The sequence below is a fragment of the Tyto alba genome, unplaced genomic scaffold, assembly GCF_018691265.1.
Source record: "Tyto alba isolate M040663 unplaced genomic scaffold, T.alba_DEE_v4.0 Super-Scaffold_9, whole genome shotgun sequence".
In the NCBI taxonomy this organism is placed as follows: domain Eukaryota; kingdom Metazoa; phylum Chordata; class Aves; order Strigiformes; family Tytonidae; genus Tyto; species Tyto alba.
This window is the reverse complement of record NW_024881330.1, coordinates 17,704,343-17,726,161: the sequence shown is the minus strand read 5'-3', so window position 1 is coordinate 17,726,161 and position 21,819 is coordinate 17,704,343. Positions and strand designations below refer to the sequence as shown.

Here is a 21,819-nt window from a genome sequence, read left to right as displayed (position 1 = left end):
GGTATTTGACTAGCACTTATACCTTTTTATTTTGTCTTTCTTTGTAAGGGAAGAGTGTCAGCCCATTTGGTTGTGTTCACTGGTACCTAAATTCTCAAGTGAAATTTCTTCCTTTCTTCTCTTTCCATGTAAATAGTGCAGAAAGCTAGAGAACTGTGAATCAGCTGAAACAAAAATCAATGACTTGGTGATCAGCAGTTTGAAGATGTTTCCAAAGTGCTGAATCCTAATTTGATCCTAATCAGCTCACAGTTTCTGCTCTGGTTGCCAATTTGGACAGAAAGTGAACAGTGATGAGAGAATAAAAGTACTTAGGGCATAAAAAACAGTCTGAGCAGAAAAAACTCACCTACATCTGTCTGTGGTGAAAATGGAAACTTTTTGTGGTTCAGTAAATGGTCCACTGTCTCCCTATCAACAACTCTTGGTTTACATCAATATCCAATGCCGTGGTTTGACCCCCGCCATCAACTAAGCACCATGCAGGTGTTCACGCAGTTCTCCCCCCCCAACAGTGAGATAGGGAGAAGAATTGGAAAAAAAAGTAAAACTCATGGGTTGAGATAAGAACAGTTTAATAACTAAAATAAAATCAAATAATAACATCATCATCATCATCATCATCATCATCATCATCATCATCATCATCATCATCATCATTATTATTATTATTATTATTATTATTATTATTATTATTATTATTATTATTATTATTATTATTATTATATAAAACCCAGGAAAAGAGAAGTGATGTGCAATGCACCCGCTGATCAATGCCTGAGCAGCAATCTGCCCCTCCCAGCCAACTGCCCCCTCTTTATATACTAAGCGTGATGTTCTATAGTATGGAATATCCCTTTGGCTAGTTCGGGTTAGCTGTCCTGGCCATGCCCCCTCCCAGATTCTTGTGCACCTGCTTGCTGGCAGACCATGAGAAACTGAAAAATGCTTAAATTAGGCTAAGCACTACTTAGCAACAGCTAAAACATCAGCATGTTATCAATGTTATTCTCACACTAAATCCAAAACACAGTACTGTACCAGCTATTAGGAAGAAAATTAACTCTATCCCAGACAAAACCAGGACATCCAAAAAGACTTAAACAGGAGAGTGGAAAAGAAAACTTTGTTTTCAATTGTCAAGTTTTGTTGGAAAAGAAAACATGAATAACTGCAAATATTCCATTCTGATGTGTCTTAAAGGCTTAATAACCAAATAGTCAAAGAGATTTTGTCTCTGTCAGATTTAATCTAGAACCTTTTTTTTATTTATTTTACTAGAATTGCTAACTTGAGCAATTTTTATAATAGTAGATGAAAGGTACAGAACTAATTTGAAGGATAACTCTAATAACAGGATTTCAAATGGCTATAATATAAGCCAAACAATAACATGACTCAGGGTCTTTATATGTCTAAATAAACAATATATTGTTTATATGAGAAAGAACTTACACAGAACAAAAGGATACACATGCATGAGAAGAATGGAGCTACATATAACAAATCTTGGATTCATAATGGAAAATTAACACATCATCATGTCATTTTGCCCAGGCAAGAATTGGCAATAGCTCTGGGAAACCTGGAGTACATCTTGTAGTACTGTACATCACCTAAAGACAAAGAAGTGGGAAAGGAAAGGGCAAGTAAAACAAACCTTTAAAGTCAGGAAATTATGTAAGTGGAAACCTCAATATAGCAGAAGTGGGGGAAGGAGGTAGCAAAAGCAAGGAAAAATGTCAGGATTTTGTTTAATCTTCTGGGTTTGGTGAGAGTTAATATGAAAAAGATTGGAGCACTTGCTAATAAATAATAGCATAATGGATACCCTAAAAAAGTATGGTAACAATTCTGGTTGAGAGATAGTAAAGGACACAACACAGACATAAACCTTCACAAAGAATTAAGGTTAAGGTTCTAAGGACTGGAAGAGAAGAGCCTGAGTCAGAAGAAGATTACGATATCTACAGGGTGGCACTGTGTGGCATGTAATAAGCTGGAGGTTGTGCAAATATTAGCAGCATAGCCTAATTGTTGCCTGACTTCTATCTGTTTAAAGCAGAAACACATATTCAGCATAGTTAGTATTAGAAATGTAAAACCAAACAGAGCTATTAAATGAGGGCACTGGAAGTTTCTGCTATTGCCAACATTCATTCTTTTCCTAGCCTTCCTTCTTCATAACTTCTGTAAGATAATTTTGACAATTTAGCACATATAAGATGTAAATTATAATTCTTCTGCTTTAAAAATAGAAAGTTTTCTAGGCAAAATCTAGTCTTCCAGAAATATATTTTTCCACTTTTAAAATTGGGAATTGTTAGTGTTTTACTTAGTGCTATGTATTTTTTAAGTAAGAAGATAAAATTACTGAAGCATCCTTGATTTTGTTGTGGGGTTTTTTCAGTTGTTTGTTTTGTTTTAATTTATCACATGCTCTGAATATATTTTATACAATTTTAGATGTAGAAAAAATATGAATAATGCTAGCATTTCAACACTGTAAAATCAAAATAATGTTAATTATTCAGAGAAAATATACCTTGAATGTCTGACTGGTTCTGAGTTAAAACTCAATGTTAGATTATGTTGTCAGTAATACCTGGCACACTTATGATGGAGAAACAGTTATCTGACAATGCTATCAGGCCAGGAGCAAGCACTGGTGGGTGACAGCAGGGTGATCAACTCATCCATGTGGGTGTTCCCTTACCAGCCAGGGAAAGCACTCATCCTGATCCTACTGTGGTCCTCCAGACCACTGAAGAAGGTCCAACTCCCATGGCATGATCAGAGCAGCCAGTTTGGCTTCTTGTCCTGGCATGTCTGATAGTTTTCCATGCCTTTTTCAGTTAGCGTAATCTCAGCCTGGGGCCAAACAAGCAGCCAACTCACCTGCCTGCAAATCTAACAGTACTTAATAAGAATCAATATTAAGTATTCATTGTAATTTTGCATTTTTTTTACTACCATTTTTTTGTCTGCTCTTAATTAATTGAACCAAAAAAATAAATTTTAATTTTATAGTCAGTACCACGCATTTTAAGTGGCACATTATCTGTTATTCCATATGCAATAGGATTTAAAAAATAAAGTATTCTAGATATATTTAAGTTTAGTTCTGGGCTTATTCATCTGTTATGTGATAACAATTTATTTTTTGAGTAGTCTGTAATGCTATAATCACAGTATGAGTCTGTTTAGTACCAAGTTCAAACCTTTGGAAGTACTAAGGTAAAGAGAGCATACCCAACTACATTTAACACTAGGAGCATCCTGAAATTTTAAAGATCTACTTACTAATCTTCTGAAAACCTTTTTTCTCTTCAAGTGGTTGGGGAGTAAATGTTAAAAATGTAGGCCTACTCAGGGATTCAGATGTTTTAGGAGGAAGCAATTCATTGATAGTGAAAAGACAGTGGATGTCTGCAGTAATTTCAGTGAATTTCTCCTGTGCAGCTCAGAAGCAATGATCAGGTAACCTGTACATTTGATTCTTGTTTGCCTCAGCAGGGAATGTAGATGAAAGGATGATTCATCTTGCTTAAAAACAAAAGATTAGAAAAGATGAGTATTAGTTCACCTTTTAAACACTGAGAACATTAAAGCTTCCTTCCATTCACATTTGCTAAGAGGAGATTAACCATGAGTAAGTAAAGAAAAGTTTTTATTTCATCAAGTTAAATCTTTGGACACAGTGACCATATAAAGACTTAAAAATATCTCTGCAGATACATGCTGGTCTTGAAGACTCTCAAACATGGGTAAAATACATATTTATTAAGCATTTAAAAATTCCAGTTTGTGCCAGTTTGTCACACCTCCACTTGTTATGATTTTAAAATAAACATATCCATACTTCTTTTCACTGATGCAAATAAATGAATAGCTGTCACAAAATGATTATACCTTTTTGCTAACAGTGGAGCTTTCCAAACTCACATACCATGTCTATCCTTTTGAAGACCACACACAGTGCTTTTTAACCAGAACATCCTGGTAGACTTGTCTTTTGCTTTTTTTTTTTTTTTTTTAAGGTCAGGAATTATATAATTTTGGCTACTACAAAATTGCTTTCTGAACATAAACGTATGAAAGAGTCTTTTAGTCAATATAATGAGACAGAAATATACTGGATTGAATTATTCAATTTACCCCAGTACAACTGTATCAGGTATGCATTTTTTTCTCTGTTTAAAATAGATCTGAATTTGTTTCATTGATTTCAGTGCAATGTTAATTTTGTGATGGATATTTAAATGTCAAATCAATTAACTGGTTAGGTACTGCTAATTTTAGAAAATACATTCCCTTGGAACTGTGAACAGGATTTGCGTATATAATCACAAGTTATTATTCAATTATTTAAAGCTATTGTTAATATCACACTGAAATTTGGGGGAAACTAATTAGAGAAAAAAATAAATATTTTAGAAAACTTTTGAGTATGACATCTCTTTAAAAAGTAGTCTTCAATTCTAAGCACTGTATTCCTTGGAAAAAAAAAAAAAAAAAAAGGACAGACATACTCTTTGGTATTTACTGATAGTATATTTTGTGTTATGGTCAGAATTTTCTTAAGAAAAAAGAAGACAACAAAATATTATCCAAGTTGAAAAGTAAAGTATTTGCAAGTAAATATCAGAATTGAGATTGGCACTCTCTCTTGCAGCTACATATGCACCATATCACTATTGCTAATAGCACCGTTTAAAATTAATTGTGGTTTCCATACAACTATATCCCAGTCCCTGCTTCCTGTATTGCCATGATGTAGGGTGCTTGCCAGTGGACCCTGTTACCAGTCCCTGGCTCTGACCCTTGTGCTTAGCTTCTGCAGGATTGTGCCCCATCGGTGAGAGCACAACCTGAGCAGGGTCACCCTCAGCTCCCAGCCTGCGCCCCTCGTGGACCAGCCCTGGTCCTGATGCTCCCTAATATATGGCAGTAGCTACTACACTGAATTATTTACAAGTTATACTCAAAATATTTTCATAACATGCAAGAGGTATCATCATACGTCTCCAATTGGCTTTTGCAAATCTGTTGATTTATGTGATGTTTTATCAGTTCAAATCATACCTTCCATTAAATTAATTTAAAAGTGGGATTTCTTATCACTAGTGCAAACAAAACTGTTTCTCAATCTGAGCACCCAGAAAATTGAAAACATGTTGTTGATATGCATCTTCATAAAGCCTGCCTGAAATGACTCATCTAGTAACATGCAAAAATTATGTGAAAGACAGAAATTGAAAAAAAAAGGGAACAGTAGTTTTATCTGGAAATGCCACACTTTCATTCAGAATAGCAGACAGAAGTATTAGCTACTTTCCAAAATAAGGTGTATACAGAGTTGCAGTTTAAAAGTAATCATATAAAATCAAACCTTGATTTATTTTTTGGCGGCAGAGATAGATGTAAAAATGTGAAAGAAAGAGTACATAAAACTCACAAAGATGAACAGGGAGGGCAAAAAGTAAGCCCTAAAAATAGACAGTGTCTATGACATGACCCAGAAAGACTCCCAAGTATGAAATTTTGCTGAAAGCTTTGTTCAAATTTAGGAAGTAAAACTATCTTTCTGCAAACAGATTTTTTTTGTAACTGATTACAAATATGATTAATGGCAAATATTTTTTTTGCATTTAGTTTACATCTTTAAACTATTCTACATTTTCTCTATTTATAGTTTGAGGCAAAGTTCTAACATATTAAATATGCTAAATCAAGCATATACAGTAACACAAAGATTAAAGTGTAATACTGACTATATACTTCCTGTAATGGCCATATCTGACATTACTCTTCCATTTGTTATTGTTTAACTGCCATTTAAGTGCCATCTAAATCATTAAAGGCTGTTAAGTATTCATTGAAGGCAGCCAATGACTGCAAATTTTAACAAGAATCAGTTATAAGGAGAACAATTAAAGAAGTACAAGACTGGATGAGGATGGAGTCAGAGGTCATGAGCTTCACAAATAGTGCAACTGCAAAATCTTTTTCAGTCATATAGAAACTTCTTTCAATCAAAATATTGAAGTAGAAAAAGAGATAGTGGCCTTGTCTATCTGAGACAATATTTTTAGCTGTCCACTTATATTTTTGACAAATGTATAGTCCCTTGAATATATATTTGTTTGTTAGAAAATTAAGGGGAGGGTGACTAGTGTAATCTGATTACACTTTCATTAATGTCACTACATAAAATGATAAAATCCACTGTCATGCTAGAAAGAAAGTTTCCACAAGCAACTGTACCTCAGTAAAACTTTACTTGTTTAAGTAGAAACATTTTGCAAAAAGAAAACTGTAGGAAACATCACCTTACTATTTGTTACAGCAATCTGAGAAAATAAACGTCACCGTGAAAGATCTAGTAAAGTTTGCATAATTTCACTATCACACTTTCTTAATTTAAAACCCAATTCTCCACTCACACAAATGTGTACTATTTTTCTACTGCACCCACATGCTGGCAAGATCTTGTAAGTCTTGCAAAAGTAGTCTATTTCAAGACCTATATAGAGGCTTAATCATCTTTTCCTTTTTGAGTGCTGGTTTATTCTATTCTCTTTTACAGAACTCCTTATCCTATTCTTTACCAGAATGCAGTGGCATCCTAAATACACAATAACAAAAATTTTGGGCATGCCAGGCTTCCTTGAACGTCTATGAAGACATAAAAAGAAAAAAACTTCTTGCTTTACAAGATATTATTTTCCTCTTCCTTCCATCCTCTTACATCCCTTCACCTCGTTTCTCTGATGCTCGTTAAAACTGTATCTCAATAAGACCCAGAAGTTCCTAATAGTAAGAATTGTATTATTCTTTCACATTTGTGCAGGATGTTGTTCACGTACTCTTTAAGATTACAATTTAGATGGATTCACTAATAGATGTCTTGACTGACTGTATGGGCCTTTTTGGGTTCCTACTATGTGATCAAATCTCCATGTAAATTTTATCTTTTGCAGATTGGGCAAAAAATTTAAATTTTTTTTTTAATAAAAAAAAATAAAATTCTTGTTTTTTCTTGTGAAAGACCGCCCTCAAATCTTTTAGCTATGAGCTTACATACCAGGTCTTTCCTGCAACTGGTATCAGAATTACATACAAATACTCATGAAACAGGAAATACAAATAGAGACATAGAAGTACAAAGAAAAAAAATTAATTAGAGATACATTTCTCCATATCTGCTGATCATTCTATGATTCTATGATTACATTCTTCAACACAGTATCATAGAACCATAGAATCATTGATTGGTTTGAGTTGGAAGGGATCTTCAAGATCATCTAGTTCCAATCCTCCTGACATGGGCAGGGACACCTTCCACTAGATCAAGTTGCTCAAAGCCCCATCCAACGTGGCCTTGAACACTTCCAGGGAGGGCGCAGCCACAGTCTCTCTGTGCAGCCTGTTCCAGTGTCTCACCACCCTCGCAGTAAAGAATTTCTTCCTCATATCTAATCCAAATCTATCCTCTTCCAGTTTAAAACTGTTGCCCTTTGTTCTGTCACTACAGGCCCTAGTAAAAAATCTCTCTCCATGTTATAAGCCCCCTTTAAGTACCGGAAAGCTGCTATAAGGACTCCTCAAAGACTCCTCTTCTCCAGGTTAAACACCTCTGAGTCATTCAGTCTGTCTTCATAGAACAACTGTTCCAGCCCTCTGATCATCTTCATGGCCCTTCTGTGGACCTGCTCGAGCAGGTCCATGTCCTTCTTCTGTTGGGGGCTCCAGAGCTGGACACAGTACTGCAAATGAGATCTCACGAGGGCAGAGCAGAGTGAAAGAATCACCTCCCTCGACCTGGTGGCCATGATACTTTTGACACAGTCCAAGATACAGTTGGCTTTCTGGGCTGCAAACGTACATCGTTGGGCCACGTTAAGCTTCTCATCAACCAACCAACCAAGTCCTTCTCTTCAAGACTGCTCTTAATCCATTCATCCCCCAGACTGTATTGGTGCTGAGGATTGCCCTGACCCAGGTGCAGTATGTTTCCCTTGACCTCGTTGAACTTCATGAGGTTCTCACAGGCCCACTCCTCAAGCCTGCCAGTGTCCTTCTGGATGGTACCCCTTCCCTTAAGCAAATAAACCACACCACTTAACTTGGTGTCATCCATGAACTTGCTGAGGGTCCACTCAGTCCTACACTCCATGTCATTAAAAAAGGAATTGAATAGTATTGGTCTCAATATGGACCCCTGAAGGATATCTATTAGTGATCTCCATTACATTACATCTCCAACAGCATCTCCAATCCGTTGACTGCAACTCTTTGGATGTGTCCATCTACCCAATGCTTTAGCCATCAAACAGTCCACCCATCAAATCCATCTGTCTCCTATTTAGCAACAAGGGTGTTGTGTGGGACTGCGCTAAAGGTAGATGACAACTTGACTTACAGAAGTCAATATAGATGATAATAAAGATAACTAGCAAATGTATGGATAATATAGCTGTTTCTATTGCAGAATTATTACGTATCCCTCAAGCTGCAACCTTCCAGAACTACGCATCTGGTCCATGACTCTGAAGCAGACACTGATAAAAAATGTTCTGTGACTCATCACATTCTTGACTTGTTAAACTGTTTCACTCATGTAATCCCTTTGTTTTAGAAGATGTTCACACACAATTGCAAAAAAATTACCTATTCTTTCACCTTAAATATGTTATCTTTTTCTGATCTCTCACAAAAGCCTACTGTTGCAAAGATTACAAAATTTCCACCACTACTAGATCATCCAAACTGAGACCTCCACAATTTCATATTCACTTTATATTTAATTTATCCATAAGCATTTGCTTCTTAATTAATTAAGTTTTGTTGAGACAAATTTTGTGAGGGCTAAATTGATTTTAACACTTTAACTAGAATTAAAGCACATCATACAGGATTTTAAGACATTTATGATTAATTAAGGAAAGTGGACTTTAATATCCAAATAAGAAATAATATATAATTTTAAAATATTAACTATAAGTATTTTCTAAGATATTTTTAAGATATGAATACAAGTTACATTTTAATGTTTATTCTTTACCTTGTCCTAAAGTTTGCAGGATGAGGATGCCCATCATATAATGACAAATAATCATATTCTTCTTCTAGAGCAAAAGACTGAAAGACAATCTGTATTCTGTTTCTTTCTTCTGCTATTATAACCCATGTACAGTTTGCACCATTTGGATATCCATATGGGAAGCCAGGGCTTTCTATAGTGCCATTAAGTCCTTTTAAAGTTCCACCACAGGTATAAATAAATCCTAAAAAAAAAAAAAAAACACAAGGAAACAGAAGTTAACAAACCATTTTAACCTTCAATAAAATACATTATTGGAATTCATGATTTCTAAAAAACTATCAAAATACTTCTTTGCAAGTACTTCATTTAGAAAGGTAAAGCCCATGTTTTAATACAAATCCTGGCCACTTAATGCCAAACAACCCCACCCACCTAACAAATGTGTTTTCCATATTGTTTCTGTAAAGACATATGGTAGCATCTTTGCAAATAAATACACATAAACAACATCTATGACTGAATTTGGTTGCCTATGAGGCAAAGTATTTGCATCAATTCCCCTTTTTGTAAAAAGGAAGAGAAACAGCCAGAGCAAAGTAAATGAGTCATCTTTTGGTGCACGTCTGATGTAGATTAGATCTATTAATCTTCTGCTGCTCCTCCAGAGATTTTGGGATTGGATGAGACCGAAAGGCTATTTATTATGAAAAGGCTTTTTCCAATCAATAATTCTGGTTTATGAAAGCTGTGTACTTAAAGACTCAATGTGAAATAGTCATCTGTTGCATATTACCTCATGTAAATAACTGCATTGTGTATTTGCAAACAGAAGGAACTTAGTAAACTTGTCTATATCTAAATAAATTATTGAGATGAACAGCTTATGTATTTGACTGACTGTAGGTGGGTGTTGTTGTTTAACCCCAGTAGCCAGCTAAGCCCCACACAGCTGCACACTCACTCCCTCCTGGTGGGATGGGGGAGAAAATTGGAAAGGTTTAAACTGAGAAAATCTGTGGGTTGACATGAAGACAGTTTAATAGGTACAGCAAAAGCTGTACGAGTAAGCAAAGCAGATAAGGAATTCATCGGCTACTTCAGCAGGCAGTTGTTTAGCCACTTCCAGGAAAGTAGGGCTCCATCACGCCTAACAGTTAAATGGGAAGACAAACGCCATAACCCTGAATATCCCCCCTTCCTCCTTCTTTGCCTTGTTTTTTATCACTCAACATGATGTCATATGGTATGGAATTTTCCTTTGGTCACTTGGGGCCAGCTGTCCTGGCGGTGTCCCCTCCCAATTTCTTGCCCATCTCCAGCCTATTTGCTGGGGCAGAGGGCAGCATGAGAAACAGAGACCTTGGCGCTGTGTAAGCACTGTTCAGCAATAAGTAAAACAACCTTCTGTTATCAACACTGTTTTGGTCACAAATCCAAAATATAATATCATGGGATCTGTTATGAAGAAAATTAACTCTATTCCAGCCCACATCAGTACAGTAGGCCAAAGCTGAAAGGTGGATCTGCCAATAGATCCTTTTTAACATGAATATCCCCAAATGTCAGAAATGGCCCATATATTCAAAAGCCAAATTTTCTTGGACTATAAGCAATTTTCTTTTTATATAGAAAAACAATTTTCTGGGAAAAAATAGAAAACGAGTAATTATAAAAAGATCTCCCCCAAGCCACTGTGTCCTGGCAGGGCGGGTCCTTTTCTATATTCTTGCTCTCAGTCCCAATGCTCAGTTACAACAGTTCCTAACTTCTCTAGGTCCTTAGGATATTCTTTTTCTTTCCACCAGCTTTGCAGTCTGACTGTAGGTCTACATCTCCTCTCCAGGATTTCTGCTCTCTTATTCCTTAAATATTAGATCAGTCTTCCTGCTTTGCCTTTTGCACCCCTGAAGCTTCTCTTCCCCAGGCATGCTCAGAGCAGGAACCCTCTGCTAGTGGGGGGATTTCATCAACTAAGAGAAAGCACAAAGCACTCAGTTGCTCAGCATGCTCTTTCAGAGAAAGATGATATAAATTTAATAACTACAAACAAACAAACCAGATGCCATCTCCTTAATTATACACACATGTATATGTTTGAGCTCATTAAATCATCTTTATGGCATATTCACAAGCTTGTCTTTGTGTTGAGCATTTAAACATGCAGAGACCCTCTGAAGTTCTAAGCAGAAATCCCTTAAGATTTTACATTTGGTATTGCTACACTGTAAAGTAACTTTTCTTGACAACAGAAGAGGGATACATCCAATATTTTTATCTTGGCTTTTTCATAATCTCCAATGGTGAGAAAAGATGCCTCTTATGAACTGTGATTACACTTTTACTACAAATATCAGTATATCATAGATAGATAGGACAGTGAGTAAATGGAAGATCCTCCTATAAAGTAATTAGGGCTTTGTTTGCTTCATCTGACATGTATTGCAAATTTTATTTTCTACTGCAAATTAGCTTAGAGAATTCATTTTCATATCAGTGCCTACACACTTTCATATGTTATCAACCTTCATTGCTAGAAATATGGTTTATTTCTGTCTTTCTGCATCTCCCTCATATACTCAAACTATTTTAAAATCTCCTTTATGTGTTATTATTTATTATTTAAGCTCAGCTGTTTTATTTAGCACCTTAAAAATCTTTTGGAATATTGTTTGTGCACAAGTCACTTTACAAAACTAAACTATTTACTCATCATAAGGTCTTCATCCTAGAAATCTAGCACCTCCTGCCAAATATAGTTACTGGAATAAGACTTTGAAAATATCTAAGAGTGTATATATTTATCAATTTAATTTTCCTAGAAATCTCTTGCTGAGGCCTACTTCAGTTCAATTAGAGAAAAAATTTAGAGAGAGACTTGTAAATAAAATAGCATACACTGTTAATTTCTATGCATCTCTCCAGACCAAATGTGGGAATCAGCATGAACTCTGGCTCAATGTCATAATACAGCTCCATGATTCAGAAGCTGTGTCACTGTTGCTGTATCTAAGTCAGAAGAGGTATCAATTACATATGTACTATTCTGTTAATTCAATGCAAGCTATAAAGAAAAACTCAAATGATCGGTCCTCTGTGATGAAAATAACATTATATTTTTCCAAAAAAAGAACAGAGCCAAAACAATGAGAAAGGGCCTTGTGAGATAACACACTACTTATTGAAGAATGTAATGCTTCATGTTGGTTCCAATAATTGTTCCTATTCATACATATATATGAAATATAAACTTCCATGTCATACAGGAGTTCCACTTTCTCCTCTTACTCCATATCCAAACTGTAACAAAAGAGAATTACTCATATGCTGCAAGATGATATAAATTGTTTTTTCAACAATGACTAGCAAAATGAAACACAGCTATGCATGTGTCAGAAGATATATTTTTAATTCCAAGAATGGAAAAAAAAAAAATACAACAATGAAGCTTGATTTTGATAGGTCTACTTTTTAGTCTGTAAAATAAACATTCATGCCAACAGAATCCATACAACATGCACTCTAATATCTACTTTCATATGTTAATCCATTCTGTAATGCTCTTCACCTTGGCAGACCAACCTGGTTACATTCAAAATAGACAAGGTGCATTAACTGGCTGGTCTGATCAAATGTTGAAAACATGACATTTATTTTCACAAGGCAAAATTCATGGTGAAGTAAGTGGTAACATATACTGTGATCTTTTTCATCTAGATTTCAGAACTAGTATTCAAAACAGAATTTACTTGCAAACTGTTTTTTATTAAAGAGAATGTTTGTTTCAAAGCATGAGATAAAGAATTTTGAAAAGCTTGAAGTTACGCTAGAAAAAAAATGCTTGCTGAAGTAAATGTGAAGATAAACACCATTGATGATAATCTCTTAATAGTTAATATGATTCAGTTTCCATTGTGTTGTTTTCTACCAGAATTTAAAATTCAGATGTTTAAGTCTCATCAATTTTACATGGACAAATATTTATTGAAATCAGAAAACACTTCTTCTCTTTCTGGTTTCAGTCATCCTTTGATTCACTGTAGGGTATCAGTAAGCATCAGTAACATCAGTTCTTACTTAATCTATGTATTCAACTTTCATTGCCTTCTAACAAAGCAAATAATACTTATGCCTTATCCATACCCCTTGCCCTTGGATGTACCATAACTATACTCACTCAGTACACTATAAGATTGCCTTTTGCTTTTTCTTTTCTTCCTGACCATTCAACTATACTGCTTAATAACATATTTCCACAACTCTCACTTTGCAAGTACTCCACACCTTTTGTCTCATCTTTTTTGTGTAATATATTCTTTAGTATTAGTCATCACCATAAGATAATTCTGTTGTGTCTACATTGATTAACATACTCACACATTCTAAGTTGCTTGTGTATTTCCTTTTAAAGAGGTATCTAATACTTGCTGTCATTTAAGAGCAAACTGAGAAAATGGAAGATGAGCTGTTCACATGATACTTTTTTCTTCTATATCTCTTCCGATATCCTGATCTTTCATGTCTTCCACTTGCATCCAACTTAAAGTCAGTAGTATCTTAAAGTATTCTTTAGACATGTCATCCATGTTCATTTCCCTTTATTTTGTGCAATCTACCTATTAGCAAAATTGTTCTTTCACCTTAGATGATGGTCCTCTTCCATTCAGAATTCATCAACTTTACTCACTGTCTGTCCTGCTCTTTTCATGTTTCTGCAACACCTTTTTCTATTTGTGATCTTTGATCATTTGACTGCCTTTTGCAGCAAGGACCAGTTAATTTTCACTGTGACCATAAATCAGTAAGGATTGTTCTAATTTTCTTTTCTGCTGGATACTCTTTCTGTTGATTTGCATTATCATTACCTTTGTTTTTATGGTGCCTGTGTGTTGATCCTTCTTGTTTCTTTATTCTCCCCCATAGCCCTGTTTGTGAAACCTCTTGTTTTTGTAGTTTCATATACTCTCACATGTGTTTCGTAGCACTGCAAAGAACCTGTTGGAATTCTACAGTGACAGATTTCACAGTGATGTGAACCTTTCCCTATTTCATAAAGCCTTTTCTCCTTCCTATTAGTCCTTTCCATTTTTGGAAAATATATACACTATCTTTCTTTCTAAACCATCTCAGCTTCTCTATCATTTTAATTGTTCTGACCTACCTTACACCAAAATCTTTGATCCTATTTACAAAATGAAGAGGAAGATCTCAACAGATGCAATGACTGTATTTTACTTTGGACTATGTTTGAAATTTACCTTTTTGTGCCTTCTTGTCATGTTTTAGTTCTCATCCATTCATAGTTTTCCATTTCCCCATAAGCCTCTTTTCTGAATAAAATAAGACTCCTTTCTCTAACCTTATCTTCCAACATAAAGTTTATTGACTTTTTTCACATCAGTATAATCATGCAAGATAATTCCCTCCTTTAATGTACTGGATTTAGTTCCTTCCACCTTTTTCTCTGCTTCCCTCAAATGTCCAACATCTTGCATACTTCTTTCTTTCTTTATGGTGCTTTCATAACAGGTGTGACTGGTGACTTTTACACTAAGGACTCTCACTGGTGTCCATTCCTACCAGAACATTATAACCCTCTGGTTCTTGCTGAGTCTCATTTTCCTCCTGTACATGCAAGGTGTAAATACCAGCAGCAGCCCTGCACCACAGAACACCAGAACAAAAGTACTCTGATCCTGCGTAGTAGTTTGAAGTGGGGTAGGTATCCATACCAGCTACAAGGCATTAGAGCTGCTACTGTTTCAGAAATGTCTATCTTATATTCATACAGACCTCTATGCCTGTTTAACCCAATACTCTCTATTTCAAAGAATCCTTCTCACTTCCATCTCATTTCCAATAGCAGTTTTTACAATGAGATTTCTACCAGCTGAGCAAAGTCTACATTTAATATTTCACCTGACCATTTTAAAAAAACAAACCACAGACAAATTATGTGATTTTATTCTTTTTTAAGTTGCCAAAGTAATAATAACTTTTTCTGTTGTGGTTATGTATATCTCTGTGGGTTGATTTTTTTTTTCTATTTTTGTCAATCCTTCTTTTTTTTTTTACATATAATGCTTATTTCCGCGATTTAGACTAGTTTCTTTAGTCTAGACAAACTCCAGACATGCCTAATAAAGTCTTGTAAAAAAACCTAAAAATCCTGTGTTTGTGAAGTGTACAATGGAAGAACAACATTGTAGCACCTCTGAAAATCAGCTCTTATGATTTCCAAGAAATTTAGGATTTCTTAACTAAATTGTCATTTCTTTTCAGTATGTTCTTAAAAGCATTTATTTTCACAAACAAGATAGTTGAATGCTTATTGTCTGCTCAGCTTACTGGAAATTGTGCCAATATATAGACATTATAAAATGTTCAAAAGAAGCTTGTTTTAAGACTTTATGATTTATATCATTTTAAGGTTATGAGAAAAGATAGATTACTTCTTTGCAAATAGTTGTGTAAGATAGATTGTCTTGCCCTTGCAGAAGTTATAACAAGGTGCCAAAATTACTTTTCTAATCATTTGGTAGGGTTGGCTGGAAACCCTATAACAAGCTCAGTGGAACTGGTACAGAATACCAGCCAAAAATAAGCTATCACTGTAAAGTAATTATCACTGCATTTGAAGAACTTTCTGAAGTACTGGTTTTTCTCCAAAGAGTAATTTCTTAACTCTGTTTCAGCCACCTTCTCTGAAAGAGGATCATAAATATTTTAGTGCTGTCTTCCACTTGTTTCAGCTGTGAAAACTGGAAGAGGGACAGAAGATTCCGTCCCCTCGTGTCAGTATTGAGCATGTTTCTTCTTTTAAGAAACAAGGTGTAAATAACAGCAGGACTGCTAATGTTCACATGGAATCCATCCCGAGGAGCAGAAGAAGTCAAGTGGCAGGGTGGTAAAATAAACTATATCTCATTTAATAAAAGCATCCATAACATTTTTATTACGTATATTGAAATAAGTATTTATTGTCATTGTGTATATTTCTTGCTCTATAACAGAAAATTGCTAACCATTTCCTATATCTGAAAACAAAAAGGCTGTAACTTCAGTAGTGTCACCCACCTTATAAGAACTTTAAAAAAGATGTAACATAAATCTACACCCTGTAAGTTATTCACCAGAAGAAGATTACCACTTTCACAGCAAAATACAGGTTTTTTTCCTTACCCTTGGCGCTTAATTATTTTGGCCTGAAAATAACTCTTTGACAGGGAGTAGCCTTCTGCTTCTATTTTAAAAGCATTGCTACAACCACCACAGATGAAAGTCTGGTTTGAACAGTTAGCTGAAGTACACTCAAGATTTTATCCTCAGTATGTAATTAACTTTCCTGCTAAGAATATTTCAAGACTTCTATTCCTCATGTAATATGTCAAATGCCTCGTAGACAAGGGATCATCTGTTCCATAATAACTGTCTCCTTGCTCATGCAGCCAGAGAAGGGTAATCTCAGATGTGACAAACATCTGGGCAATTGAACTAGACATAAAAACAAGAGAGGACATTTGGAATCTCATCACAGAACGAATTAAAAATCCTCTCTGAGATTGAAAGCCTGCCATATCTAATACCCCTCACACATGCTAGCACTGCCAGACGTACAGGGAAATCAGATTTCTTATGTTTGGGGAGATTATAGATAGATATTAAAGATTTTTAGGGTTTTTTTTAAGATAATTTGGATTTCAAATAATAGAATTTCTGGTCTCAGTGGCATTCAGCCACCCTTATTCTCTCTCCTGTGTTTAAGAATAAGCATTTTGAGCTATGACTTCCTCATTTTAGGAGAACTAATGTGAAAAGTGCCTTCATTAGTACTCTGACCCTGCACTCTTCTTCTTCTACCTACTCTTTCTGCAGTTCTTCCACCTGAAAAGTGAATTTACATTTACTTTTCACCATTCCCTTTTCTGCAAAGCTAACCACATGTCCAAAGGTTTCGTACTGTTTCCTTTGTTGTCTTTTTTTTTAATGTGCGATCTGAGAAACTATTAATTTCATAATTAAATTAGGTTATTTTTTAAGTTAGGTTAGAATCACCACTTAGCAAGTCAAAATGGCAAGGAAAACCACTCCCAGAATATGATGATCTGCCAATAACATTTTGAAGCTTTTCTGTTCTTTCAGAAATAACAAGTCTAAATTTGCATAGACTTCCTAATTGATTTTCAGATAACGTACCTTAGAGCAAAATTCTCTTTTCATTAAAATGTGCTGGTAAGCAGTCAGACCTTTCCATGTGAACAGCATGAAAGACAGTAGTAAGATAAACTCACTGCAGGAGCAGGTCAGACTAAAACATCTGAAATAGTTTATAATTTATTTGAATCCATGCAATATATTGCTTCTAAAGCTTCATTACCATTGTATTTATTTGTTATTATATTTAAAATGTTGGTAAATAAAATATTTTGCTGCAAATTACAGGTCTTTGTGTCTCTAGGATATAAGTAAATAACAGGGCTTGGAAAAGTTACATTTGGAAAAAATAAAAAGAGTAAATTAAGTTGTCCACAGCAGAATTATTAATTAGCAATATTATTAAATTGGTAAATATCAGAATTCTTAAATAAGGGAAACAGTCACATAATAACACAAATAAAATAAAAAAGTAAATTCTGAAGCAATTAACATACATTTAGTACTACAATTTTAAATTAAAGTTCATATGTCTGAAAACCTTAACTACAGTTTTCACACTAATTGCAATGTAACAGTAGAACAGTCAATATAATACTGACTTGAATTCCTTAAATTTAAATCCCATTGACATACACAGGAAACCTCTGTCATTATATATCTAGTTCATTAAAATCTAGGATCCAGACCTCTCTAACGAGATTTACACAGAGACTTAATCTAGTAAGGGAAAAAAAAAAAAAAAAAAGAAAGAAAAAAGAAAAGAAAACCACAATTACAGTATATTACATTTGGTAGTTTGAAAACTTGTAGCAGTTTCATATAACTGACAGATTATTGCAAATGTAAGTAACCTGTTGAAATTAGTGTATCGCTTTAGAGAAAGAAAAAAACCTGTTCCCATAATCCTTCTAAAACATCATGGATTTAGTCAAACTCAAAAAGGGAGGGGAGAGAAGGGATAAGAAAACACAGAATGATGAAAAAAGTTCCAGTAAGCATTCAGATAGGAAATAAATATTATCAAATAAATATGATGCTGGTTTGAAGTGACTTCAAGATTAGAAAATGCTCTGAAGATTCAGTGCTTGGAAAATCAGAACAAAATTAAGGCTCTCTTTTAGGTTTCTGCCAATATAAATTGATCATAGCAATGGCTCAGTATTTACTGTACACTATCACAGATGGTTTTCCTATATTCTGGTTCCTTCTTTCAAAAAAATAAGACAATGTTCTATGGCAGTTTAGATTGCTTCAGATTTAAATAACCTAGAAAGTCTTCTCATTCACCCACAGGGATTACCTTCAGAAGAGGTATAATTTTTAAAAAACAAACAAAAACCTATTTGTGATTTTAATGATGCTTTATTAAACTGAAGTGTCTGTATTAAGGTATCCAGGGGTTTTGTAAAACCCCCAGACATAAAGAACACTAGACCAACCAGAAAGATTAGTCTTTTGAAGAACAATGTTTTATGTCCACTTCTTAAAATAATTTATGTTGTAATAGGATTTCCTCAAGAACTAGCACAGATCTTTTTAAAAAACATAAACGAATTCTGCCTTCATTTACTCATAAGCTTTCTAAAAAAAAGTAACTGTTGAATGAAGCAGCCAAAAAAATCTTTCTTTTCATCTATGAATCTACACAGTTTTGATTTTTCCAATGTTTTCATGTGTCTGAATGCAAAGGTAATTTTTCAGATTGTCAGTTCTGATCACTTTTTGATTTTTAATGAATTCTCATTGCACATTCCTGAATTTGCAGTAGGTCAAAGTATTAACACGTACTTTTTTCTACGTGTCATAAATATGGTTTTTTTAATCATAAAAGAGAATATACATTTCAGTAGTCAGTTGATGCAGTATAGATTGAGGCAAAATCAAAACTAAGTCGAAAAGAAGAACATTTTTAGTCACTGAGATATCTCAGTTAATAAGATTTTTAATGAGACCTCATTTATTGATATCACTAAAACAATAACTGAAAATTATATGGAAAGAAAAAAAAGACAGACTGAAGAATTTCTATAGGAAAGGAATATATGAAAATGTTTAATGAGAGAAAGAAAACCAATAAAGGCAAACAGCACAGCACTGAAGTCACAAATATAAGAAGCAAAAATATTTAGGTAAATAGTTCTGACTTGGATGGCATAGTTTAACTTGTCATGTAAAACTGTTTGAGAGAATAGTCATACCATTGTATTTTAATAAATTATTCTTGTAAATACTGAGATTTTATTGTTGGCTAGATGTCTGTATGTTCATTTGTATGGGACAAAGGAATTTGGCATATTACTTGCTTTTTGCAATATCTACTGATTGGAATTTGGACAGACATTAATTAATGTGCTAGGTATTACATAATCAAAAATGTCTCTTACATACTATTACACTGTTACTATACCCATGCAAACACCTTATGTATGAGAAAAATGTAGATGTCCGGTCTGAGTCTGTTTTCTTGGGTTTCATCTTATATCAGCACAAAACCAAACCAAACCAAAACCCTGTTGCTAATTATTTCTTGAGACTTAATGATGATTTGTTTTATAACAGCCCAAGGCACAGACTTGGACATTCAGTTCCTCCCTCTTATCCATTAATATTCAGCAGGGGCCTGTGGCTTTTCTTATCAAGTAAGCAAAACACATAACTTTCTATTCAGTTGTGTGACTTTAAGTCTTTAATTGATGTGCTCTCTGGTTTTATCTTATTTCACCTTTTGGCAACTGTTACGCCAAGTGTGTCATCCATTCTGCAGTACTGATGTCTGCTTTCAGTATCTAATATTTCTGAAATTAATCAACACACCCCATTTTTTAAAAATTGCTGGTAATAGTGCCACTGGCTTATCATGAATAATCATTCCCTCTGACATGACAAACTAGTTCTAACAGGAAAATTATTACTTTGAAACAAATTCTACTGCATTGAAACATTCTCAGTAGTAAAGAATCTCAGTACAGTATTAAAGCTTGTTCAGTTTCAAACAAGGAGAAGAGAGACCTTTGTGTCTTTCTGAGGCTGAATCAGTCATATTCTCTTTATTAAATATTAGATAAAAGCAGTGTCTTACCTAACAAAATTTTCAGGTAGGAGGCACATTTTTTGTAAGTCTTTAAAAACTGTGTACTTTAATTTTTATTTTAACATCAAAAAAAGATAAGCATTTGATCCTCTGGGCACCTTAGTATAAATATTAAGAAGCTTTTTTAAAAAATCTTTTATTTTTCCTAAACCAAAGACATGTTATTGCGTTGTTGGTTACTGATTCCCTGCTTATTTGGACTAATTGAAAATATCTGTTTATAACAGAGCAAAGACTAATAGAAAGAGCCTTTTTTCATGAGAAACATTATGAAAATGTTTGATTTCAGTAGATATACATGTGTCCGAATGCATCCAGACAGACTGATTCATAGATACTAAGGCAGGCAAAGCACATACCTATAATACTTTAAGAAACTAAAATATTCTTTTTAATACTCAACACTGATCACTGTGATAGGGAAATGCTCAGTTTCATCCTGCATAAGGTGTAGGAACTGTTCATAATAAGGAAGACTTTTCTAGTAGTTTAGGAAGTCAGAGAGTAGCTTTGCATTGTTGTATATCAAGATTAAAATATTTAATTCTTGTAGAAAGTGTGATTCAGGGAATCCAAAAAAAGGAATGAAACACAAGTCCTTCCAGAATTACCTGAGGACACTTCCTTCAAAGGTTATGAATATTTTCTCACAGCCGTTTTGAGGAAGAGCTGGGTATATTGAACACACCAGCCACAATATCAGTAGAAATCTTAAGAACACATGTGGCAATGTTCTTTGCTATCAGGGAACTATATTTTAAAATCTGTGTTTAGACCCTAGATTACAAGGCAAACAGCATCATTTGGTCCCTCTAGGTGACAAGCAGAATCATACTACAGATGTGTAGTATATTGTTTCATCATGCTCAGTCTGAGGCAAGAACATATAATTTGGAATAAGCTTCAGAAAAAAAATACCAGAAAAGTGGGACATGATAGAGGACTGCACCAGAGCCAAAAAGCTTTGACTGTATCAGATAACCTGTCTCAGAGGAGATGTGACCACCTTGTGTGGCACTGTGTTCAGTGATGATTGGTGCAGTTGGAAGCAGAATTGATTGGAAAGTTTGGATATAACTTTTCTTTCTTTTTTTTTTTTTTTGTCATATAATAAACATTTGTTAAATCAAATCTTATTTGAATGTATATCCAAATACATTTTTATTAAGGTTTCTTATAGCCAACATAAACTTCTGGTCTAACTAAAAGTGACATCCCATGTAACAGCTAACTGTTGACAGTAATTACTGAGTTATACAAAACTCAATTTTAAGTCCTCTGTATTCTCCCAGTTTATGTGTCCTGCAGAGTACTCAACACAGGTTAATTGCAAGTCAGCTTCATGCTCGTATCTTCTAGGGTGTCAGGTCTCATTTGAGTTGTTACTTAGGATCAAAGCCAAATTTGCAAACTTCTATATTGTTTTACTGTAAAAGCAGATTTGTTTTCCAGCCTTAATTGTATGTCCAGTGATGACTTTTCCAGTGTATCCAGAATCCTTTAACTGCTCAATGCAGTCTAGAGA

General features: G+C 34.5%; 1 protein-coding gene across 1 annotated transcript in view; it reads right to left on the bottom strand.

Moving 5' to 3' along the window:
* CSMD3 (CUB and Sushi multiple domains 3) overlaps positions 1 to 21,819 on the bottom strand; it is a 703,442-nt gene that overhangs the window by 608,109 nt on the left and 73,514 nt on the right. The window contains exon 2 of the mRNA XM_042785878.1: positions 9,068 to 9,290. Within this exon, the coding sequence (XP_042641812.1) occupies positions 9,068 to 9,290 (223 nt within the window). The remainder of the gene's footprint in view (positions 1 to 9,067; positions 9,291 to 21,819) is intronic.